Genomic DNA, 26,078 nt, shown 5'->3' with positions numbered 1-26,078 from the left:
CTAAAGGTGGCCTAGATCTGGACTAACACTGTTGTTATGTGGTCAGTTCCAAAAGAAATGACAAAGACAAAAAAAGGGCTCAAGGATTCCAGAGAAGGCAGGGATCAGTAGGTGCTGGGACAGTGAGATAAGGCTTCCTGGAGGGAGTAAGTCACACTCTTATCTCTGTAACAAAACCCAAGGGCCTTGAGAAGAGCAATGTTTCCAATCCAGTGTCCCAAGACTTCATCTTGGGAAACAACCCTTGTGAAAATGCAACCTGGCAACTGTTTCTGAAAAGAAAGTCCTTGCCACCAAAGTCCTTAGCATGGTCAAATGGCTGAAGATCAGAAACTGGGATGATGTTCATCAGCAGAAATGACAGAAAAGATACAGCAAGGTCCATGGGAGCTTTCCATCTGACTTACAGTTGAAACCTTCCCTATGTGTTATCTCCACCATTAAGATGTGAGCTCCTTGAGAGCTGGAACTGTCTTACTTTTCTATTTGTATCCTTAGCACTTAGCACAGTACTTTGCAAACAGCAAGCTCTTAATACTTTTTTTTCATTTATTCATTCAAGACAGAGCTGCTAAATGCCTACTTTGCTTCTTTTTTTCTCTACAAAGGAAAAATTACCTTTAGGCTGGAAAGAACAGGAAAACAATGGCTAATAGGCAGTTGATACCCAGGAAAAATAAGACCATATAGTAATACTGAGAGCACTTAGAGCTCTTGATAAATTGGAGTCACCTGGCCTAGATGAACTACATCCTGGAAGAACTGAAAACAATTATATATATGACCACTAAATCACCATCAGTGATATTTGAAAAATCATGAAGAACAGGAGAGAACAATACATGTCCTGATTTTCAGAAATTAGAAAGAATAAAATCAGTATATTATTAGAGGTGGCTCATGAGATTTAATCAAAATTAGTTCACAGCAGACCATTTCTTTTTTTTGTTGTTGTTTTTGTTTTACTAAATTTGTAGATGAAGGGAAAGCTAAGATATAATTTGCCTACATATTAACTAAAGTATCTCATGCCATTTTTGGTGGAAAACATGGAGAGATGTGTGCTAGATGAGAATACAATTAGATGGATTTAGAAATAGTTAAATGTCCAGACTCAAAGAAAAACCCTCAATGGCTGCTTATTAACTTGAAAGGTGTCCATAAGGGTGCCCCAGAGATGTATAGCTGGCCCTGAATTGTTTGGCATTTTTATCAATGACTTAGACAAAGGTGTAGATGGCACACATCAAATTTTTTCAATGATATAATGTTAGTAGAGATAGCTAATACACGAGATGAGTCAGGATCCAAAATTATCTTGAGACTAGAAAATTGCACTGAATCTACTGACATTAAATTTAATAGGAATAAATACAAGTCTTACACTTAGGCTCAACAAATCAATTTTAAAAGTATATAAGCAACAAGGCACCGACAGACAGTAGTTTGTCTTAAAAAAAATCTGGGGACTTAAGTGAACTGTAAGTTTAACAGGTCGGCAAAAAAAGCAAATACATTTAATAAAGGCATTGCTTCTAGGAAAAAGGAGGTAATAGTCTCTAATAATCTACCCTGGTTAGACTAGAAGCAGAGTACTGTGTTCAGCTCTGGTGCAATATTTAAGGTTCACATGAAAAAACACTCTAAATTAATAATGACTAGAGAAATGCAAATTAAAACAATTCTAAGGTAACCGCGTACCTATCAGATTGGCTAATATGACAGAAAAGGAAAATGACAAATGCTGGAGATGTGGAAAAATCTGTATACTAATGGACTGTTGGTGGAGCTGTGAACCAGTGCAAACACTGTGGAAAACAATTTGTACCTATGCCCAAAGAGCTATAAAACTTTGCATATTCTATCTCAAAGAGATCAAAGGAAAAAGGACCTATTTTTACAAAAATATTCATAGCAACTTTTTTGTGGTGGTAAAGAATTGGAAATTAGAAATCCATCAACTGGACAATGTCAGAAGGAGTTGTGGCACACGTTGTGATGGAATGCTATTGTACTATAAGAAATGACAAGCAAGATGGTTTCAGAAAAACCTGGTAAGATTTACAAGAACTGATGCAAAGAAAAGTGAGCAGAACCAGGAGAACAATGTACACACTAACAGTAACATTGAAAGGATGATCAACTGTGAATCAACTCTGATCAAGACAATTCCAAAGCACGCATGATGCAAGGGAACCAATGAACTGAGTACAGCCTGAAGCATATATTTTTTTTAAAACTTTATTTGCTTTTCTTGTTTTTTTTAAATACGTTTTATTTTTCAATATAGCAAATATGAAAATGCTTTGTATGACTTCACATGTATAATCAATATCATTACTTGCCTTCTCAAGGCATGGGGGAGGGGCAGGAGGGAGAGAATTTGGAACTGAAAAATTTTTTAAATTAATATTTTTAAAAATTTACATGTAATTGAGAAATATTAATGAAATATATATGTACATATACATTCTTTTTCAAAGGAAAGACACTAACTTGCCTCTAGAGGAGGATGACTAGACAATGGCCTCAAGTCCATACAGGGATTAGTTCAAAGAACCAGTGATGGCTGATGTTAAGCCTGAAGAGAAGTCAGATGAACATGTTAATTTGTCTTCAAGTACTTGAAAGGCTGTCATGTGACAGAGTAAGGCTCAGACTTGTTCTCTTTGGTCCCAGAGGAAAGAACTAGGAAAAAATATATTGAAGCTGCAAGGAGATAAATTTAGATTCAATGAAGGGGAGGAAGAAGAAATCCTCACAATAAGAGTTATTGAAAAATAGCTGCTTTAGGAGATGGAGTACAAGCAAAGGCTGAGTGGAACACTCGTTGAATGTACTGAAGTAGGGGATCTTTGACATACAGGTTGGTCTAGATGGCTGCAGGAGTCCTTTCCAACTCTAAAATTCTTTGATGTGGCTATGAAAACTACTATTAATAATGATGAGGCACCACTTACATTGTGTTTTATTATTTAAAAGTGCTTTAAAAATGTTATTTCATTTGATCCTCACAATAACTGTCATGTTTTTTGTTGCTGTTGTTCAGTCATTTCGATAGGATCCAATTCTTTGTGACCCCACTTGACATCTTCTTGACAATTCACTGGAGTGGTTTGCCATGTCCCTCTCCAGCTTATTTTACAGATGCAGAAACTGAGGCAAACAGGGTTAAGTGACTTAGCCAGGGTCATACAACTATTAAACGTCTGAGGCCATATTTGAACTGAGGTCTTACTACTGACTCCTGGCAGGTGCTCTATTCACTGTGCCACCTAGAGGTAGGTAGCTACTATTATTACATCCATTTTACACATCAGGGAAATTAAGGCAGACGGAAGTTGGGTGACTCAGTCATACAGCTAGTTACTGTTTAAGACAGAACGTGAGCTTATGCTTCTTCCTGACTCCCAGTCTAGTACTTTTCTACTTTACCTCTTGGTTGTCTTAATGATAAGTGATATTCTAAGATGATTTGTTGGACCTGTAACTTATAAATACTAAAGCCCATGTGAAGGGTTTCTAATTGGTAGGTGAGAGGTAACCTTCAGAAAAAAAGATACACATATTATTTCATACCGACAAACAAAATTATTAACAAGATGTTAATCCTCTCTTTACCAGTCTGATTCATGCCTTTTCCTCAGCTCTATACTCCAGTATTTGTAACAGGGCGAGTTAGAGCCGACCCCTGCCCTCCTCGGACCTCCACGCCCAGGGCCTGCTGAGGTGAACTCAGGGCTCTGCAGTATGGGAGGAACAGGACGAACCCAGGAGGAAGGGTCTTGCCTTTGTTACCTATGTGGCAATTCCAGGTCTTTGTCCGGCCTTGCCCGACCACATGGCAATTCCGGTTCCTTTGTCTGGACCTGCCCAACCACATGGCACTTCCAGTTCTTTATCTGGATTTGCCTGACCACAGGGAGCTTCAGGAGAGCACGGGAAAAGAAGGGGAGGAGAGTAGGTGGAACCAGGGCAGTCCTAGTGCCTATGTAACCAAAGATATAAAAGTTTGCTGCTAACCTGAATAAACCACCTCGGCTCCCACCTCATTCATTGTCCGCGAGATCAGGTTCTTTGCTGGACAAAGGCCTGGGTGTTGGGGGGGCAGCAGACCCCCAACAAGTATTTTAGTGTTTCTAACATTAGTAACTGACTACCTGAATTGATGACCATGTTTTGTGGTGTGTGTGTGTGTGTGTGTGTGTGTGTGTGTGTTAATATAGGAAAGGGGGAACAAATCCAAAAGAAAAAGTATATCAAGTTAAGCCTGTATGTTGCAAAACCATCTCCAAGTTTTTATTCACTGCTTATAGGGCAACTTGTTGTTGAGTCCTTATAGTCATGTTGGAATCTCCATGACTGTATTGGGGGTTTTCTTGTCAAAGATACTGGAGTGATTTGCCATTTCCTGGTCCTTGCTATTTCCTTGTCATTTTACAGATGTGGAAACTGAGGCAGAGTGAAGAGACTTGCCCAGGGTCACACAGTTAGTGTCTGAGGCCACATTTGAACTCAAGTTCTACTGACTCCATGCCCTGCACCCTACCTACTATACCACCTAGCAGTCCATTCACTAGCACTGTATAAATTCTATCATTAACACCATGTGTTTTTCTATTATATCACTTTTCCTAGTTATGCTGCTTTCAAAACCATTTGCTTGAAATCTGAAATACAGCCATCTATCAAGAAATTTGTGAAAATACCTGTAAACTGTTTTAAAGTATAATTCTTGAATGACAACAGATGAGGACACACAAAAAAATCACAACAAAGACAGAATATTAAAATTAACATAGTTCTTAGACCATTTACAAATATTCATTGAACTACTGGTATTTTTAATGTGAGAGATCTTTGTCCAGATAGCAAGAGCTGAACCACCATTGTGAAATGCCTTGTGTGTTTCTCCTCAGAGAGGGTAATAAAGGAGTTGATATTTCCCAGTTACCAAAAAAAAACAAAAAACAAAAAAAAAAAACAGGTAGCTACTTGGCACAGTGGAAAGGGTACAGGGCCTGGAGTTAAAATCCAGCCTCAACACTTACTAGACCTTGTGACCCTGGGCAAGTCATTTAACCCTATTTGCCTCAGTTTCCTCAAATGAAAAATGAGTTAGAAAAAGAAATGGCAAACCACTCCATTATCTTTGCCAAGAAAATGCTAAATGGGATCACAAAGGGTCAGACAAAACTAATTGAAACAAACCAAAAACAATACCAGTAAAAGATAAGCATTATTTTCAGAATAGCTCTAATTGTTAAGAGTTTTCCTTGAATCACACTTAAATTTTTCTCTTTGCAATTTCCATCCATTGCTTCTATTTCTGTCTTCTGGAGCCAAACAGAACAAATTTAACTCTTGTCCAGCCCTTCCAGTACTATCTTGTCTCTGCTCTACACCACATTACTACCGCCCCATGGCTTCCCTCCCCCACATTTTGGTATCTTGTGCCCTTCCATGCATGTCTTAGCTATCTCTATCAGACTGTTTGCTTTCTAATCTGATTAAGTATGCTGTCTATACTTTCACAGATACAGATATATACATACATACACCGACATAGTTCTTATTAGGCATTTACTGTATGCCAGGCATCATCCTAAACATTGAGAATACAAATATAAGGCAGTTAATTAAAAACAAAAAAATAATAAATTCAACACATTAGCTCCAAAGCTGTCCTATTTGTCTATGTCTCCCTCTGAATAATACTCTCTTCTGTGCATTTTTGAAAGGCTGCTCTTCCAGATATGTTTTATTCTTGCTCTCTGCTGTCTTTTCCTTTTGGGGGCAGGAAGGAATCTTTTTTGGCACTACCACACTACTCACTACTCCCCTCTCCACCCCCACAAAAAAAAAAAGGGCCTCCCTTGTAACAAATAAGCATGGACAAGCAAAACAAATCCAGCTCTGAAAACACTGGCTTCAGCCTCCATGTCTGGTCTACCACCACTTTGAGTCTATAAGCCTACATCATTATCAGTCTTCAGTAGTGATAGCTGGTCATTGCATTAATCAGAGTTAAGTCTTGCAAAGTTGCTTTTCTTCACAATGTTTTACTGCACAAATTGTTCTCGGAGTTTGGCCCCCTTATCTCTGCATCTGTTCAAGTGTTTTCTGACTGTCCTCTGGCATAAGGGAGTCTCTCCTGGGAAGACAGAGGGTTCCCCTGTTGACTCTTGCTTTCTATGACATCCATTCTATTATTCTCTTGTGTCTTTGTGAGTTCCTCCTATTTGTGTTCACAGGTATGATGAAATGTCCTCCATCATAGCCTGTTATAATTTTCCTCTTTGTAAAGAAAAGGGGGGAAGTGTATGTGTGGGTGCAATGGAGGGATGCTTGGTGGCAGACATTTTTTTAAAAAGGAGGAATGTGATCAAAACTGATACTATAAGCAGTGGGTATGCATTCCACTGCCCTTCCTGTTTGGCTAATTTAGACTTTGCTCAATGGTCCATACTTTCTTTCCTTCTAACCCAGTTACAATCCATCCTCTGAAACTGAAATTTGTTTTGCTTATGATTATTCCATCTCTGACCTTCCCCTCTTTCTGCCTATTTGTGTTTAATGTCTTCCTACACCAAACTCTATGTGCATATATATGTCGTTCCTTACCTTTCTTTATTCCTTTCCTACAATACTCCTTTCCTTCTACCTAGTCTTTCCTAAAGAATAAAAACAGAACAAATCTACCCCTAGATTCTGTTTGTCTCATTTAACTCTATGACCTTGAAGACACGAGTGTTTTTAAGGGACACTTGCCTCTTTTCCCCAATTAGAAGAGAACTATTTCATTATTTAGCATCTTCTAAATGCTCAAATACATTTATATTTCTAAGCATCTCTTGATGCCCATGTGTGCATTTCAGAGTTTTTATTATGTTAAATGTATGTAGATTAACGAAGGCTTAAAAGTACTCCAAAAATCCAGTTTTTTTCTCCCCATATTTATTTATAAGCTTTTGGGATATTTATCTTCCAAGATTTTGTTTCCTTTGTAGTAGCTGCTGTCAAGCCTTAAGTGGTCCCAACTCTGGTTCTGGAGTATTTGAAGTCTCTCCTCCTGGCTTCTTGCATTATTTTTTGTCTGATATGGCTGCTTTGGATTTTGGCTGTGACAGTGTGGCAAGTTTTCAATTTGAGATTTCATTAGGAAGATCACTAATAGATTCTTTCTGTTTTCACTTTACCCCAGGGTTCTAATGAATATAGTTAGTTTTGTTTATGATTCTTCGAAATATGTTATCTGGGTTTTTTGTTCATCATTTTTTGAAAGTCAGTCAATAAGCATTTATTAAGTACCTACTACATTCCAAGAACCTTACTAAGCACTGGGCATATGTGATACCTGAGTAGCCAGCTATTGCTGGAAAAACCCAAATTGTGATACCTGGGTAGCCAGCTATTGCTGAAAAAAAACCCTGCTCCCAGCCCCTAACTGCAGACCCCACCCAGTCTGCATAAAAAAACAGACTGAGTTCCTGCCATTTGGCAAGGGGCCTGGGCCCCTAAGACTCTTCTAAGGAATGTAACCTAATTACCAGGAAAAGTCTAATGCCTAACGATCTTCCACTCTGGCTGAGCGGGCTCAGAGATGTCTCTATCTTATGTCAACAGACTGAGCTGGAACATCCCTCGGTCTGTCCATGGCCATTAAGGATGGAAGCCTCGGCCCTAGACATTATCTTGAATTATATGACTTTTGCCTTATCTTGAGCCTTCCTAGCTTCAAGAGTTATGGCAAGCTGGACACAGAGATCCTGGGTTGTTATTCCAATTGACACTTTGTCAACTATCTGATATGTTGTATTTACAATCTATTCAGGAGGTTCCTCTAAGGTATCATGGTCATAAAAAGTGAAATAACACAGGCTTGCTGAGTCTGCAAAGTAACATATATAAACTTTAAGAGATAATTAAGCACTGAATCCTGTATTGTCTATATACCCTCTCGCTTCAAACGTGGCCATTGATTTGGGAAGACCCCAATGGCCGCTGGCTAAATAAATTCTCCATTTAAAACTTATACTCTGTGGCATGTCTCACTCGCTTCTGGTATAACATTACAAAGAAAGACAAAGAGTTGTTTCTGCTCTCAAGGAGGTCAAAGTCTAATAGGGGAGATAACAAACAAAAAATGACATGCAAACAAGATATATACAGGACTAATGGTGTATAATTTCAGAGTGCAGGAACTAAGATAAAGGAGGAATGGGAAAAGTTTCTGGCAGAAGATGGAACTTTAGCCAAAAAAGACAAAAGTTTGATGATTCTTAAATTCTCCTTGATCTATTTTCCAGACCAGTTATTTGTCATAATATTTATTGTTTTCTTCTGTGGTTATTGACTTGTTTCCTTTATTCAAATGTCCATGGAGTCTACTACTTGGCTAAATGTGTCAGTCTTCCTCTGTTTATTACTATCTCTAGTCCAGGGTCCTGTTTCAGAACTTTGCGCCAAGGTCAGGTTCCACCCTTCCCTGCCTTATTGGGCAGGGTGGTCAGGGCTTTCTTGGCCCAGACATCAATTTACCAGGCTCCTACTGACAGCTTACACTTCTCTTGGTGTTTTTGTAATCAAGAGCCCCAAGCAAGTGTCAATCCTCCCCTTGGAGTAGTCCAAGCTGCCTGAATGGGGACCCTGCTAGTTGGGTACCTCAATGTGTCCTCCTCTCTCCTCTCCAAAGGAAGCTAAATTTTGATGGCCAGAAGCTGCCCGGTTAACTTGGGGTTTACTGGCTAGATGATACCTACCTACCTACCATCCTTCCTTCCTTCCTTCCCTCAAGTTCTTTTCTCTCTCACCAAACCTTAAACCCAATTCACTCCGGAGCTCACAGGTAGGACCACAATAGGTCCCTGCCCAAGCTCCACTTAATGGCTAAATTTTGGGCCCTCAGGGCTCAAGAGTGAATTTCAATGGTAACAGGGTGTTTCCCTACCAGTTTGATTTTTTTTTTTAATCAAAGGGGCCATCCCAGGACTCATTATTCAAAGACGCCTATTCACTGAATGGGTGTTACCCGCACTCAAAGTGAGAACCTGAAAAGGCCTTAGCCAGAAAGGCCAGGGTCTCCCATTGCATTCTGGGCCATCTCCAGTCATCCTGATGAATATCTATCTGGCCACTGGACCCAGATGGCTCTGGAGGAGAAAATGAGATTGGTGACCTTAGGCACAGCCCTCCCTCACTCAAGTCAAAGTCAACTGCAAGTCATGTCATCATTTCCCTGATGTCATGGTCCTCTTTGAAAATGATTGACAAACAATGGATTGCCCTGGATCGCAGCATGGTAATCTTCAACCCCCTCCCCTCCATGGCCCAGATGTCCTGGATCAGTTAAGGCAAGTCTTGGGGCCCCAGTGAATACAGCACTTCACTTTCAACACTGCACCACCACCAACATGCCGCCCCTCCCCCACTTCTTCCCCCCTTGATTATTCTTGGTCAAAGCACTGGGAGGAAAAACGGGCTCAAGTGGCCAAGGGTCTACTGACAGAGCCTGAAGTCCTTTTGCTGGAGTCGTCAAGATATCTGCCCCTCTTAGGTACAGTATTGTTCTTCTGCTAGTCTCCTTGGAGACTCTGCAATGCTTAACCTTGGACATGACTTTCCTCATGGCATCTGGTCTAGTCTCTGTCCCTGAAGAACACTGGTAGGAAGTCCAAAATCCTCTAGTATTTGGAAATTCAGTCCTCCCCTGGCCAGGGGAGGATGGAGAATGATACTGGGACTAAAGTCGGGGCTCTCCTCCCTTTCACTTCCCTGCCCTGGGCCCAAAAGATACTCCTCACAAGTCTGACTAGAGGCTTACTTCGTGCTGTGGTTCAGGTGTGCTCAACTCGGAGACCCCACAGATCATGCTGTCCAGGGGTTTTCTTGGCAAAGGCACTGGGCTGGTTTGCCATTTCCTTCTCCAGTGGATTAAGGCAAACTAGAGGTTAAGTGACTTGCTAAGATAACAAGGCAGTTAAGTGTCCGAGGTCGGATTTGAATTTAAGTCTTCCTGACTCAAGACCCAGTGCTCTCTCTATCCACAGAGTCATAGAGCTGACAACTTTATGCTGGCAGATATTCAAATGTCCCATAGCAAATTGGCTCACTGATTTTACATAAGCCCCACAGGGTTTGACCAATCCTAAACCATTTCCAATCTATTTCTCACCCAACACCAACCCAGTAGAATTCAAGGACTTCTAAACTGATTAAGGACTTCGCCTCACCTAGTAAAGTCTAATTGTTCTTACTAAGTCAAGATAATTACTCTCAAGTGGGGTCATGGATTCAATGGATCCCCACCTTTACAAGTTGTTGTCATTCACTTATTCCAGCATCTCCCGGTGATCCCCTTAGGGGTTTTCTTGGAGGACACTGGAGAGATTTGCCATTTCGTTCTCCAGCTTATTAGAGGAGATGAAACTGAGGCAAACACGGTTAAGTGACTTTCCCTAGGTCACACAGCTAGTAAGCTTCTGAGGCCACACTGGAACTCAGGTCTTCCTGACTCTAGGCCTGAGGTTCTATCCACTATACCACCTAGCTGCCCTCCTTTATCATTTACAAAGTGCTTTCTTCACAACAATCTTGTGAAAACACTGTAATCTCCATTTTACAAATAAGGAAACTGAAGCTCAAAGGTGTTAAGTAACTGGCCCATGATCATACAGCTAGGAGTTTCAAAGCTAAGGACAGGCCTCAAACTCTGAAAAACAGCTCCTTCTCTTTGCCTCTTTTTTAGGTTTCTACTTCAAACCCTCATTTGGCTTAAATGAAACTTTTAAAACAAATTCTGATGAATTTACAAACTCCATGGTAGCCCAGTTTTATTCATTCTTTATATATTAAACTGTTTAGCAAGAGTAGCTAAGAGGACTGTCAGGAGTTGCAGCTGTCTAATTAAGCAGACTTTATCATCCTCAGTGCAGCACAGGGTGTGTCCAAAAGAAAAGGGTATGTTTATCTTCTCCACATTAGTGGAAATAATGTAACCTTAGCCCATCACTCAGGCCAGGGTAAGCATACACTTGGATGCCATTTAGTGTCTTTTTATTTATATAGAGACAACATTGTCTAATCCCCTCCTGATCACTATGTTGTTGTGGCACAAGGGCTTAATGAAACTATGAGTTATGCCGTGCATGGTTACCCAAGAAGGTCACAGTGGAGAGCTGTGATAAAAGGTGATCGGAAGGAGAAAGAAATGGCAAACTACTCCAGTATCTTTGCAAAAAATCCCAGTGGAAAGGGGCCTGGCATGTTATGGTTCACAGGGTCAGGCATGGCTGGGTGACAACAACACAGTCTAATTGGAGAAAAAAGCACAAAACTTGTACTTCGGGAGTCTGTGATAACGTTATTTAACATCTCTGAGACTCAGTTTCCTCTTATGTATACTCTTAGTATAACAATGCTTGCATTACCTACCTCAATGTTGAGGGGACCAAATCAGATGAAGGGTTAGTGAACTAGCATTTATTAAGCACCTACTACATGCCAGGCTAAGCTCTGGGGATACAAAAAAAGGTGAAGAGTCCCTGCCCTTAAGGAGCTCACAATCTAATGGGGGAGACAACAAACAACAATGTATAAACAAGATACATACAAGATAAATTGGGAATAGTCTTATCCATTAGGGAGGATTAAGAAAGGTTCTTTGCAGGAGGTGGGAATTTAGTTGAGACCTGAAGGAACCCAGAAAAGCTATGAGGCAAAGGTATACCAGACAGCCCTCAAAGACACTCATTGTTAGAAGAGACCAGGTAAAAGAAGATATTAAAAGCCAATCAGGTTTTTATATTTGATCTTGGAGGTAACAGAAGAAAGGAAGGGAGGAAAGAAGGAAGAGGAAAGGAAAGGAGGGAGGAAGGAAGGATTTGTTAAGTACCTACCAAGTGTTTAATCCCCACAACAACACTGGGAGATAAGTGCTATTACTATCCCCATTTTACAGTGATGAAATTAAGCAGGCAAATGTTAATCAATTTGTCCAAGGTCACACAGCTACTTTGTATCTCAGGCCAAATCCAAACTATCTTCTTGACTCTATCCACTTCACCAACAAGCTACCTAGCAGGGGTGACATGGTCAGACTTGCATTTATGTAGATTAATTTGATATTTAAGTGGAAGACTGATTGGAGGAGGGGGACTTGAGGTTGACCAACCAGAAAGTCACTGCAATAGTCCAGGCATAAAATGATTAGGGCCTGTACCTTAAGGTGTCTTATAAATGGAAGCTGTTTTACAGATTTTTTTTTTTGGTCTGAAATAGGTAATTTTTCCATATAGTGAACTTCCTACATTTAAGCTCCTTCTGTGCAGATCTGAAACCTTTCTGCAACATTTGACCTTAGAGAATTACCTGGAGCACTGAGACGTTTAAGGGACTTTGTGTAAGAAGTCGGACTTAAACCCAAATTGTTTGCACCTGGAAACAGGCTCTCAATCCGCTACACGGTTCTCCCTTTTTAACCTATTGTTTTTTGTCATAAAGGGGATAAGGTTAATGATGACAATTTGAAAGAAAGACTGTGGCATCGGGGAACTAACAAAGCAGGGAAGTAATAAATGCTCGATGACTACCAGTAAAATCCCGGACTTTACTTAACTCCCAAATCACCGTAAGATGCAAAAAAAAAAAATCAAACACAGCACTCAACCAAACCTTAAGGAAGCAGCCCAGCAGCTAGGAGTGCTGGGAAAGAGGAGGATTTGCAGCACCTGGGGGGGAGTCCCGACTCTGCCACTTCGTAATCGGAGATCTTGGGCAGCCCCTTCTTTCTGAGTCTCATTTTCCTACCCTAGGACACCAGCGCTTGGGACAGACTAGGGGAGGTCCCTCCGAGCTCTACAGCAGCCTGGGGGCACAGCCCGTAGTGGGTACAAAGCCTAGGACCCCAGCTGGCCCATAGGCAGCGGCTCGTCCCTAGAACTATCCCAGGCGCGTATTAGATTTCGAGCTGGAAGAGACCTGTGCGATCATCTGAATGGCCGGGATTGGAACTCGAGACCAGGGCCGGTGGTGACCGGGGCGCATCCGGGGCTTCAGGAGGGGCAGCGCCAGGCTCGCAGGCGTCAGACTCGGGTCCAAAGCCCACCTCGGACGCAGATAGATGGTGGGTGCCAGTGGACACTTCCTGACCTCCCACCACCCCCCAGCCTCGGTGACGTCAAGTGTCAAGGGGAGGGGGAGGGGTGTTGGTTAAAACCTGCACAGCACAAGTCCCAGGTTGGGGAGGGGAGGTTTAGAAGGGATCCGAGGTGGGGGTGGGGGTGGGGGCCAACTTTGAGGAGTCTCGGTTAAGGTCCCGAACGCGGAGCCTTCGTGATAAACCAGGGCCTGGGGGCGGGGCAGGTGGCTCAGAGCCTCTGCCTCCCCCCCAGGCCCGCGCTCGGCTTTTCACTCACTCCGGCAGTCTGGCATCTCCCCTGCCAGGCCCGTCTCCCGCCAGGGCGCAGCCTTAGGCCCGGGCAGAGGGTCCACGGTCCGGCTCGGTCCGCACTGCCGGCTCACGCCCCCAAAGCCCCAGCTTTCCCCCAAGCTGGCCCTGTCAGGTCCAGAGCGCGGGCACTCACCTTACGGCCCGGACAGTCCGGGCTCACTGACCGACCCGGGCAGTCCTCGGAGGCGGGAAGGGCCGTGGCGGTGGTGGGGGAGGCCGTCCTACACCGGTAACCGCATCCAATCTCCCGTGGGACTGCGACCCAGCAGCGGCAGCCTAGTCTAGGCGGAGCCTCAAGGCCAGCGAGCACCGGCAGCTTGTGAGGGAGGAGAAAGGGGGCGGGATAAGAGGCGGGGCCAATCGGGCGAGGCGGGGCGGGGTGAAGCCGGGCGGAGGAGACCAAACCCGGAAGCGTGGGGCGGGGCCACAAGGGGAAGAGAAAGGGGGCGGGGCATCAAGGCGGGAGGGGGCGGGGCGCACGATCGAGGAATGGCTAGGGGCTAGGTTCAGCGGGAGAGGCGGGGCCACGGAGGTACTGCGCGAGATCGCCGCTCTTATGACTGACAGGTTTTCAAATCTTTAACCGCCGGCCACCTCCGAGGTCCCGCCCTTCTCTTACTTCTGGCTTCCCTCCCCCTCCCCGCTCTCGCGCGTACTCGACCCTCCCCCCCGCCCCTCAGCCTGCCCCGGAAACGGAGGTGGCCGGGTCGGTCCGCTCCCTTCCCGCCCCGGCAGGCGGCCCGGCTAGAGCAGCGGCGGGCCCCGCGGGAGCCGGCCCCAGCATGTGGACCGCGGCGCGGCGGCAATGAAAGCCGGCACCATGAGGATCCGCAGCAAAGGCCATCACCCGGGTAGATTTTGCTTCTGGTCCCTTTCACCCTCCCCAATCCCCCGTGCTCTCCCAGCCTCCTCCTCCCCTCCAGAATGCTCCGTCCCCTCGGGAACGTGGTTCCCAGCCGCTCGCTCCTCTCGCCCCACCGGGGCCCAGCCCCTGGACCCCGGCCGCCGCCCCTCCCCCATTCGGAACGGCATTAGCTTCGCGGGCCTCGGCCCTTCCTCGCCGCTCTGGGGTCGGGGTCCCTTGTGCTTTCCCCGAGAAAGAGGGGTGTGAAGAGGCTTGCTGGGGACCCCGGCCTTCACCCGATGGCATTGCACCACTGCCCCGCTGCATTAGGAGGGGAAAAGGAGTAGATTTTTGTGTTTCCGGCGCTTCTCAGGGCGGTCTTTAAAAAGCTTCCTTGTTCCCCGGAGGCCCTGAGGAATGAATGAAGGGTCACCCTGCCCGAGGTCCTGCTGATTATGCAAAAGCTAAATTAATAAATAAATGCTGGGCCCTGGTGTGGAGCTCCACTCGTGACCTTGTGGCGTTGTCCCAAGCCCTGCCCGCTTCAGAAAAGACCCACGGAGAGATCGTCTACACCTCGGGGTGTCCCAGGTCTAGAACCTGCCCTGCTTGGGCGCAGGAGCCGTGGTTTTGGGTATCCTCGGCGACTAAGCGTGTAAATGCTTGTTGACTGACCTCGTAGCAAATGAGACTCTTGTTCCCCGTAGAGCCCCGGGTCGGCTCCGCTAACCCGCTCTTGCATCGGCCGGCGCAATCCTCAGAACGAAGTTGCCCTCCCAGTTTTAGGGGTAAGGCTGGAAAGCTGTCATTGTAACTAGTTCACTAGCCCCCACTGGTGTGCTTCCATTTACAGTTGTGCACTACGCTTCAGTCAGCCCTTAGCTAAGGCATTACTCAGGTACATTGCATGAACTTTAGTAATGTAACTCCCCAGCCACCATCATAGTTTACTCTCCCCCAAGGCAGTCCTGGGGAGGGTGAACTTAAGGTAAGTAAGGAGGGATGGGAATAAGCATTTGTATAACACCTGTTATGTGCCAGGTGGGGTGCTAATCTCTTTACAAATTATCTCATTTGGCACCCAACACTGTGAGATATCTGATTTTTTATAAGATTATTATTTTATCAGATCCCCGATACCCCACTTTTACAATTGAGGAAGCTGAGGCAGATTGAGGTTAGGTGACTTGCACAGAGTCACAAAGCCAGTAAGTGACTGAGGTCACATTTGAAGGTAGCAGTCACTAACTGGAGAGTAACTCACAATTTCTTGTACTTAAGGGTTTGAGAGTTCTTTCCTTGAGAATCCTCAAGCATCTCTGCTTGAGTGTAACATCAATGCGAGACAAGTTGCTCAGCTGTATTCCCAAGATCTGTACTACTCTCCAACTCTAGATGTCCAAGGAAAGTTACTGTCTAGAGTATGTACTGTGCTCCTCCTCGGTGCTACATGCAGTTTCTCCTACTGTAGCCCCAATAGCTCCCTTTCAAAACTAAAAATAAGCCAACAAAGCAGTTTGATTAAACAAACCACTATTAAATACCTACCACAATCAAAGCTTTTTTTTCTGGTCACTGAGAGAACTAAGATAAAAAATGAAACTGCCTGGCCCTTGAGGAGTTTAAGTGGGAAGAGGGATGGTAGCATGATAAGAGTTACATAGATAATTAATATTTTTTTTTCTTTTGGAATGCCTCTCTGCACTAAGGCAGTCAAGTGCTTTTGATTGAATCAAAAGTTTTTGATGACCTGCTTAAGACACAAGAAAGCCTAGGTCCCATGAGTTTGAGTCACATGGTTGTGATGACCTCTGACCCTGAAGGGGAGGGAGGGAGAGAGAGAGAGAGAATGTACACATATATGTGTATACCTGGAGGTTAGCATTTTGCTTTGGGGGCTCACACATTGGAAGAGCCTTCCTATGATTTTACCAGATGAGACTCTGGGTAGTTGTTAAGGAGCACCACCGCCCCCCTTTGAAAATCTAGATGTTGGTGCTTCTCTCTCTGGTAATTATGTATGTATTGCTATGGACAGACAGAAGCCCCATCTGCTGATTTGTGTTATTTACTCTGTTAATATAATTTCTGCTTGTAATTTCTGTTGGTGTCTTCTCTGAAGTTCAGGGTGCTGACTTTTTCCCTCTGAAGTAAGTGAGTGATATATGTGTGTTTAATTACAGTGAGATTGTAAACCCCTTAAAGTTGTTTTCCTTAGAAAAGCAGATCAAAAAACCTGTGCTAGTAGCTTTGTTGTTACAACCTACTACTAGACTACTAGGTGGTGAAGTGTATAGAATGCTGGGCCTGGAATCAGAAAGATTCGTCTTCCTGAGTTCAGATTTGGCCTCAGACACTTAACTAGCTGTGTGTCCTGGTCAAGTCACTTAACCCTGTTTGCCTCAGTTCCTCATCTGTCATATGAGCTGGGCGAAGGACAATGGCGAATACTCCAGCATCTTTGCGAGGAAGATTTCAAACGGTGTCAGAATCCGACTTGACTAAACAACAAATGGTACTATCAATTGTGGGTAATTAGGAAAGGCTTCCAGTAGGAGGAAGCACCTGACCTAAACTTTGAAGGAAGCTAGGGATGGAAGGAGAATTGTCTAGGCCTGGAAGAAAGCCACAGAGGAAGTCTGCTGTGGCTGAAATGTAGACAGGGCAGACCAATAATTTGAATCAGGGTTGAAAAGGTAGGTGGGAGTCAGATTGTGGAAAGCTTTGAATACTAGCTTTAGGGGTTCATATTTTATCCTAGACTCAGTAGGCACTGAAGTTTTTGAGAACAGTAGTGGAATGGAGAAGATGGTCTGACCTGTGTCTTAGGAATAGCATTTGACAGCTCTGTGAAGAATTGGAAAGACCTGGGTGGAGGCAGGGAGGCCTGTGGGAAAGGCTATTGGCAATATGCTAAATTAGAAATAAGGAGAACCAGACCTTGGAGAGTGGCTGCAGGAATAAGTGGAGAAAGGGAAGAAAGGGATAAATTTGTGGAGGTAGAATTGGTCAAGTATTTGATCATGGATCCCTGGTCTAGGACCTGGGAATAGAAATAGGATGAATGAAACAAGCCCCACTAGAGAGGAGTATACCTTCGAATGGTGAAGAAAAGGAGAACATATATAAATGTGTACAGAGTAAATATAAAGAGAATAAAATGCAAAGTAGTTAAATACTAGGTGGCTTGAGAAGTAGGTTATTAGCAGCTGAGGTGATGAGGAAGAGCTTTACATGGAATGTGAACTGCATCTTGAAGGAAAGGAGAAATTCCTTGAGGCAAAAGAGAGTGCATTCCAAGCCTGTGCCACCGGCTTTTATGGAGATTGACCTTCTCCAGGAGACCAGTTGGGCTGGTTCTAAGATGAGTGATGGAGGGAGAGGAATGTACAGTGTGTCGGAAAGATAGGTTGACCCAGACTGTGAAAGGCTACAGAGTTTATGTTTAAATCATCGAGACTTGACTGGGTGCCTACTGGGATCTCTACCTGCAGGCCCCATGTTCGGTCCTGTCCAACTCTTGGTGACCCCATTTGAGGTTTTCTTGGCAGAGATACTGGAGTGGTTTGCAATTTCCTTCTCTAGCTAATTTACAGATGAGGAAACTGAAGCAAACAGGGTTAAGTGATTTGCCCAGGGTCATAGCTAGTAAATGTCTCTGATTTGAACTCAGGTCTTCCTGACTCCAGGCTCGGCATCCACTGTGTCACCCAGTTGTCCCATCAGCACCCCAAAAGCAGCCTGTCCAAAAGAAAATTCGTTATGCTTCTGCCAGGTCCCACCCCTCCTCACATTTATTTTTGTAAGGCCACTACTGTCCTAATCATTCGTGCTTGTAACCACAGTCATCCTATAGTCTTCCCTCTCCCTCACTACCCCATAGCCTGTCAGTTGCCAGGTTTTGCTGATCTAAATATATATTCTGTCCAGCAGCACAAGGGGGCACAGAGAAATTCAGGGTTGGAATTTTACAACAGAGCAAAGGATTTGAGGGTACAGTATAATAGCTACTATTTATATAGTGCTTTACCAATGTTATCTCATTTGAGCTTTATAACTCCATGAAGTAGACATTAGTAGGAAAACTGAGGCTCAGAGAGGTTTAATGGTGAGTCCAGGATCACACAGCTAGTGAAGTGTCTGAGGCAGAATTTAAACTCATTTTATCCCAACTTCAAATCCAGCTCGATCCATTACACCACCTACCTACCTAAACTAGTGTATGGTTGAATTGGTCACCTACCAGAGTCAAGTGTAAGAGGGAGAAAATGATGGCAGAGCAGGATTAATACTCCAGGACAGTGGAAAATGGGAGTAGATAGACTGGAGCTCCTGGGGAAGGCAAAGAATTAGTTTTAAAATGTTCAAAGCTTAGGACCATGAAGGTCACAGAGTTATTGATGGTTATGAAACTTAAGGCTTGACTATCCCTGTCCTTAGCCCAGGAAAGAGAGGCTTTAGTTCATAGGAGTTAAAGAGGCTGAGGAGCCAGGTGGCCAGGGTGTCCTAAAAGAGGCCATTGACACTTATATTGAAATTTCTGAGTGTGAGAATGGCACTGGAATGGAGAGAAGATGGAGCCAGTATTGAACTCCTTTAGGCAGTGGGGAGTGTGGGTGCCTGCAGATCACTGCCTGGAGGTCTGAGGAGGGTGATGAGTGAATGAACCATAAAGGAGAAGAGATTGCTGAAGCCTGGTGGCTTGTGTATCAGGGGCCTTGAGAGGAGGCACACAGTGCTGGAAGCTGTTATGGCTTCCAGAGAACCTTCCATTTATTGGCAGCAATTGGTTTGCTTCTTATGGTTCAGTTCTCAGTGAAACTGGTGAAAAGCTGATGATCTTCAAAATGAACTGTTTAACCAGTTCCCAGCTTGCTTTGGGCTTGTGGTCCAAAAGTTCATTTGTAAAGCAGTTGGGACTTCTCTAATGAAGTTTAACATAAAGGTCAACTGAGGTGTGCTTCTCTAAGCAAGATGACATTTTATTAACAGGGCCTAGTCCCTGCCAGTAAAAGGGTCGGTGGCCTCCTCAATTTCCAGCCAAAGACCCTGAGTAAAAGGAGAGCTTCTTTTATTGGTTTTGGGGAGCACAGAACAAAAAACAGAATGGGGGAGGTGGCATCATGGTGTTGATTGGGAATAGGGACTAACAAGAATCCCCCTCTCCTGTGAGTAAGAAGTGTTTGTTGTTTGAGTCCTCCTGAAAGAAAGCTTGGTGTGTAAAGATTTTAGGCTCTTTATGGCTAGCCTCCTTCCCCCAAGGTCAGTAGAATTCTTGAGCAAGAATTGAACAGTGATTAGCCGGAGAGCTGGATTTCGAAACTTAACCCATTACAGGCCAGCAGAATTCTGAACTAAGTGCAGAGACAGGGAGCCATGACTTAAGCAGTTAGAGGACAAAATAAATAGGATCAATAAGAAAATGATACAGGATCAATTTTAATCTTCTCAGACTCAGAATACATTTTCCTTTAGATATACTGTTACCAATGATGGTCAGGTTCCCACAAGAGCCCATTCAACATACATAAAATTGGAGCTGAATTTTGAGCAGTGAGCAGTGCAGAATACAGTGCCTGGAGGACTTTTCAGCTGAAGGGGCTGTGGTGGGTGATGTGTGGGCCAGAAAGGCCTGCCAACAAACCAGGCCCTTCTGGCACCTGGCCCTACAAGGTGCCACACGTTCTCTAGGACAGTAGTTCTCAAACTTTTGGTCTCAGGATCCCTTTATTGAGGACCCCAAAGAACTTTGGTTTATGTTGAATACATTAATCAATATCTACCATATTAGAAATTATGACTTTTTTAAATTAACAATTCATTTTAAAGTAATGATAAACCCATTACATATGATATAAATAACATTGCTTCATGAAAAATAATATTTTATAAAACAAAAAAGAAGAAAGTCACCATTTCTACATTTTTGCAAATCTCTAGTTTCTGGCTTAATAGAAAATGGCTATATTCTTCTATCTGCTTCTACATTCATTCTGTTGCAATATATTGTTTTCGTTAAAGCAGATGAACAAAATCCAGTCTCACACAGATAAGTAGTTGGAAAAGAGAGAAGTGTTTTAATAATTGCCTTTTCAAATCATTGTGGATACTTTGATAATTGCAACAAAAATTGACAAATAGTAATTTCTTAAAATTTACTTGCAATGTAGAATTTGAAGCCAAATCAATGAATTTTTAGCACTATGTTACATCAAACCCGTTGGTCTGTCTTGCACTTTGAATGGATTTTCTATCCATGTTATGCAGATCTTCCAAATGTTGGAACATTTTGCTATATATTTTTAAAAATCGTTATTTGTTAACATCACCACTCATCAGTCATTAGACAAGTCATTAAATGTTGGGAACCTACCAAACTCATGATGCCAAGTTCTCCAAAGTTCTAATTTACTTGGAAGCTCACATTTTTATCATTGGCAACAAATACTGTCAGTTGTTTTCCCTGAAGTGACAGGCTAGTTTCAAGTCCAGGTAACCATAGTTGTTAGTTTTTTGAGTAAAAATGGTGTTCAGTGAAAAAAACAACTAGTTCAGCTCTCAATTGGAACCCAGAAGCACTTTTCCTGGAGATTCTCTTTGTATTGATTAAGCAGCAGAAGTGCTCAGACATCTTTCCACATCGTCCCCCCCAAAATTTCAAAAAGTGCTGAGTCAAGATTTTATAAAATGATCATTGTTATTGCTTGGTCAAGGACATTCTCAAATGAAATTGGCATTTTATTTTTACCGTAAATGCTGATGATGAAGAATACAGTGATGACTAGGACAGGTTGGCACTCTGCCTCCATGCCTTCTAAGGTGCCAGCAGTTTGACCCACCATCAGTGCACATGTCAGCACATTCTTGTTCCAAGTTCAAAAAAAGTTATTCAGCCCTTCCAGTAGTTCAGTAACACGTGTGTTTATTGCCAAACATTTCCACAGTATCTCTTAGAAAATGTCCCCTTCTCTCTCCCTGTCAAGTGCTGGGGATGTAGAAGTGAGAGGCAAGAGTGAATTTGTTTAGGAGAGCATTCTCTGTAAGGGGGACCCAGGAAGGCTCTGTATAGAGAGAGGGGGTATTTAAATTGAGCCTTCAAGGAAGCTAGCAATTCAGAGAAGCTAAAGTGCAGAGTCAACTAGTCAGTAAACATTTATTAACCTCCTACAATATGTGAGGCACTGTGCTAAATGCTAGGGACACAAAAAGAGGCAAAAGATATTCTCTGCCCTCAAGGAGATTACAATCTAGGTGTTGCGATCTGGGCCTGGAATCGTGAAGACTCATCTTCTGGAGTTCAATTCCAGCCTCAGACACTTACTAGCCATGTCACTCTGGGCAAGTCACTTAACCCTGTTTGCCTCAGTTTCCTCATCTGTTAAGATGAGCTGGAGAAGGAAATGGCAAACCACTCCGGTATAAAGATACTGGCCAAGAAAATCCCAAATGGGGTCACAAAGAGTCAGACACAACTAAAAATAAGTGGCCCACAAATTCACATAAAAGATCTAATTGAATTAGTGACAATATTGGATTAATGCAAATGAAATGTCAAATGTAGTCACATCTGTAGGTGTATCCATTTGTAAGGCAAAAATAGAATTCTGCAGACTCAGTCTTCATGTTTGGAGCTAAATCTTTAATTTATAGGCCAGGGAGCCTCTGGAAAACTCTACTATACACTCTTGAGAAAATGAGAATGAAAAAGGCAACTAACATCTTAGTAACCTTCCAAATGGTTGCGACCTTTTATTCCCAAGGGTTTACAGACCATACTTTGAGAACTGCTGCTCTTTTTATAAAATGTATACATATATTGCTATACTAATCACTTATACAAAAATAGAAAATTTTTAAAGGTGAGATAAAAATGAAATAATATTTGATCCAAGAATTATTAGAGAAACCCTGGCGTTTATTAAGTATGGGAGTAAAAATGCTCAGGCCTCACTTTGGAAGATGGGTTAGAAAAGAGGTTGTTTTTGTTTGTCCTTAGTTCTGGAAGAGGGCCATGACATCAAGGGGGTGATGCCTTGACTTGCAAGTGAATTGGATTTAAGTGAAGGGGTCTCTGCAAAGTCGCCAGCCTCACTTTCTCCTCAGGAGCCATCTGGGTCCAGTGGCCTGATATAGGTCAGTACAACTGGAGATGGCCCAGTATGCAGTGGGAGACCTTGGTCTTTTCAAGCTAAGGTTGTTTGACTGTGGCAAACTGATTAAGGCCAAGAATGGCCTCTTTACCTAGTCCAAAAAAAAAAAAAATCTGGGAGGGGAAGACCCTCCAGGTTTCTGGCCAAAACCCTAACAATTGCTATTTACATTCATTCTGAGTCAGGGTCCAAACAATGACCAAATAGGGCTTGGCCTGGATAGAAAGGAGAGTGACTTGAAAAAGAAATTCTGTTAGCTGTAGTTGGGAGGGGGGTAGTGATTAGCCCCTCAGCAGTATTGGGTTGTTGGCTGCCCGATTAGAGATTAAGGAGACAGAAATGACAAGATTTGGCAAGTAATTGGATTTGTGGGGTGAAGAAGATAAAAGGGACACCAGAGTTACAAATCTAGATTGCTGAAGTGATAGTGGTGTCCTGGGTAATATTGGGGAAGTTTAGAAGACTGGGGGAAAGAGAATGTCATCTGAGATCCAGATCCCATCTCATCCATGCCTGCTCATGCTGTCTCTTGCAAAATGAAGAGAGAGGAAGTAGAGGTCTTTCTCATCCAATGGTACCTCAGTAGAGAACTCTCTGTGAGTGGGATGTCAGGGGATGGTTATGTTGGCTGGAGAGCTTCCCAATGGTACCTGCCCAGCTTCTGCTGTGGGTGCCCACTTAGCAGTTAGGGTGTGATTGTCTAGAGTAGCCATCATGGGGGAGGAGGATTGGCATGGACTGGGGGGGTATGGGTGGTGAAGGATGGGTGTGGTCACAGTGGAAACAAGCCCCCATGGCTGCCTGTCTTGGGAGAGGTGAGATGCAAACAGTCTTCTCACTCCTCTTGGTTGGGTGCACAACCCTTAGAATAGGTTGGGATAGTGATAACTACTTTGGAAACCACTGCCACTGGATATAAATAGGTAACAAAGAAGTTAGGGGAAGGGGGGCAATGTAAGTTTTACTCTACTTCTAAGTAACTGGTTCTAGCCAGGTATCATTGACTTTTATGTGCCAGTTGATGTATTGAAGGGAATTTTGGACTGACTGAGCTGGAGGACCCATGAAGTCCTGTAACAATGGTACTCCTACTGTTGCTGAGGGGAGCCTCCTATTAGCATTGGGACTAGCAGTGATAAACCCTCACCTTTTCCCTCCTACTTGGGAGGGTCCTTAAGAAAGCAGTTGGGACTCCCCTAAGGAGCAGGAAGCAGAGGTGGGTGCGTGGGGCTGCACCTGTGGCTCTCAGGGGTGGAGTGGGGCCCTACCCAGAGCTCTACTAGGATCCCTTTTTCCCTTCTGACACACCCCACAGTAGGGGTGAAATCACTCTAGCACACTGCTAGGCCAGCTTCTCCTTTCCCTGCATTTGCATCATACTATGCCTCAGGCTGGAGCTCCTGAATCCACACTTTAGACCCCTGCACCTTTCCCTTCTTCAGGCTCTGTTTTTCTTACTCTTTCCCTGCTACTGAGAACCATGCTCATTTCTTCATCCCTAAAAACTATTCACCTTACACATAGCCAAACTCTTCAAAAAAGCTATCTATACTCTTTGCCTGTACTTTCTTTACTCCTATTCACTTCTCAACCCCTGGATTCTGACTTCCAGCCTCATCTCTTGCTAAGTCTGATAACCTTTTCTTCAGTTTTCATCCTTCCTCTCTGCAGCTTTTGAGACTGTTGCCAACCCCCCTACTTGTTTCTCCTACTTGTCCGACTGCTACTTCTCATCCTTTGTTGGATCAGTACCTGTGCCCTCAAGGCTCTATTCTGGGTCTTTACATCAAATGACTCAACAGGTGATTCAGACCTAGCCTTTCTCCTAAGCTCCAATCTCTTTTATGTATCTCTAACCATTACCATCTCAAACTCAGCATGTCCAAAACAAAACTCACAATCTTTCCTCCTAAACTCCCCTTATTCCAAACTTTCACATTTCTCACTACCCTTCCAGTCACTCAGATTCACAGCCGTAGGCTCATTCCAGATTTCCCTTCCCCTGTCACCAATTAGTTAGCGTGTCTTTGGTGTTATTTCCATGATAATTCTTAGAAAATGTTCCCCTTCTCTCCATTCACATAACCACCACCCTAGCACACACTCTGAACTATTGGCCCCTTATTTCAAGTGTCACTTTTCTCCAATCCAACTTCCTGGTGGCCACCAAGGTAAATTTTCTAAGGGGCGGGTCCAGCCGTGTCACTTCCATATTCAGTACATTTCAGTGGCTCTCTGTTATTTCTAGTAACAGATATTTCATATTTATCACATTCTTTTCAAGTTTTATTTTTGTATAATTTTTATAATGTATGTCATAGTGCAGTAGTGCATCATAGAATTTAGAAAATAAAAACGGTAAGTGGCACCATCGCTCCTGAAATGAATGTGTCCCTCTGCTCCTCCATGACTCTGTTGACCATCCCTATGACTTTGCAAGACAAAGCACCCAGCCTTGCAAACACTCCCCTATCTGTATTGTCTCCTTTCATTTATTATAAGCTCCTTGAGGGCAGGGACCTTCTCATTTTTGGTGTCTGTATCCCAGCCCTTAGCATGGTGGTTGGCCATAGTAGGTTCTTTTTCTTTCAGTGATTCCTTCAGCTCGCTTTCTGTCCACTGAAACAGCCACTGTGCTAGTTCAGACCTGGGTCTCACCCCCATCCATCCTCCACCCAGCTGTCAAAAGAATTTTCCTGAAGTCTGACCATGTCAGTCCCCTACTCAGCAAATCCTTATGTCTCCCTATTATGTCTTAAGGATAAAAGTAGTGAGTAGTTGTTGGTTGTGGGGGAGGGGGGCTGTTTTGTTTTGATTCTTGGTCGCTTAAAGCCTTTCACAACCAACAAGTCCCACTCTGCCTTTCTAGATTTATTACATATCACTGCCCTTCACGAATAGTCCGGTCCAGCCACATTGACCTCTTTGTGGTTTCTGATAGCACTCCCACCTTCTGGTCCTTATACTGGCTGCCTGCTGCCTTGACTGCTGACCTCCCTGGTGTCCTTAAAGTCCCAAGTAAAATTCTGTCTTCTACAGAAAACCTTCCCCCAAGCTGTCTCTTTTCATTGTAGTGCCTTCTCTCTCTTAATTATTTCCTTAATTACCCCATCTCATTTGTACATATTTGTCTCCCCCTCCCCAATAAATTGTAATCTAATACTTAAGGGCAGAGAATGTCTTTTGCTTCTTTTTGTGTCCCCAGAATTGCGAGCTTCCTTCAAGGCTCACCTCAAGCAAGCCTCCCTCTACAGGAAGCCTTCCCTGGATGCCCTTAGGGAGAGTTCTCCCTTAAAACCAATTCTCTGTGGTATAAATTTTGCATGTGCCATTTGCATATGAACATACTTTGGTACATGATGGCTTGTTAGCCCCTCAAGGGCAAGGACTCTCATCTCACTTCTGAACCCCTGGCACCTGATGAGTGCTTAGTAAGTGTTTACTGATTTAGATCGTTCTCCTTCCTGAGGACTTTCAGTGGCTTCCTATTGCCTTTTAAAGTCCTTCAGAATCTGTGTTCGGCCTCTATTTTCTCCTTTTATTTCATATTATTACCACCATATACTAGAACACAGTTCTAGCTAAACTTACCCTCATGGTTACTCCAGAGATGACGTACCATTGTCGGCCGGCC

At 43.6% G+C, this 26,078-nt stretch overlaps 1 protein-coding gene across 3 annotated transcripts in view; it reads left to right on the top strand.

Annotated features, from left to right (window-relative positions):
* The first annotated feature begins 14,006 nt into the window (after positions 1–14,006).
* The window catches only part of DBF4 (DBF4 zinc finger), a 39,755-nt gene continuing 27,683 nt past the window's right edge, over positions 14,007–26,078 (top strand). For 2 of the 3 annotated variants that reach the window (XM_036762038.1, XM_036762039.1), the window contains exon 1: positions 14,171–14,301. In XM_036762038.1, the coding sequence (XP_036617933.1) occupies positions 14,256–14,301 (46 nt within the window). In that variant the 5' untranslated portion in view covers positions 14,171–14,255. Of the gene's footprint in view, positions 14,302–26,078 lie in introns of all 3 variants that reach the window. The other variant, XM_036762041.1, reaches the window with a different exon arrangement.

The sequence above is a fragment of the Trichosurus vulpecula genome, chromosome 5, assembly GCF_011100635.1.
Source record: "Trichosurus vulpecula isolate mTriVul1 chromosome 5, mTriVul1.pri, whole genome shotgun sequence".
Lineage (NCBI taxonomy): Eukaryota > Metazoa > Chordata > Mammalia > Diprotodontia > Phalangeridae > Trichosurus > Trichosurus vulpecula.
This window is presented reverse-complemented; position numbering and strand designations above follow the sequence as displayed.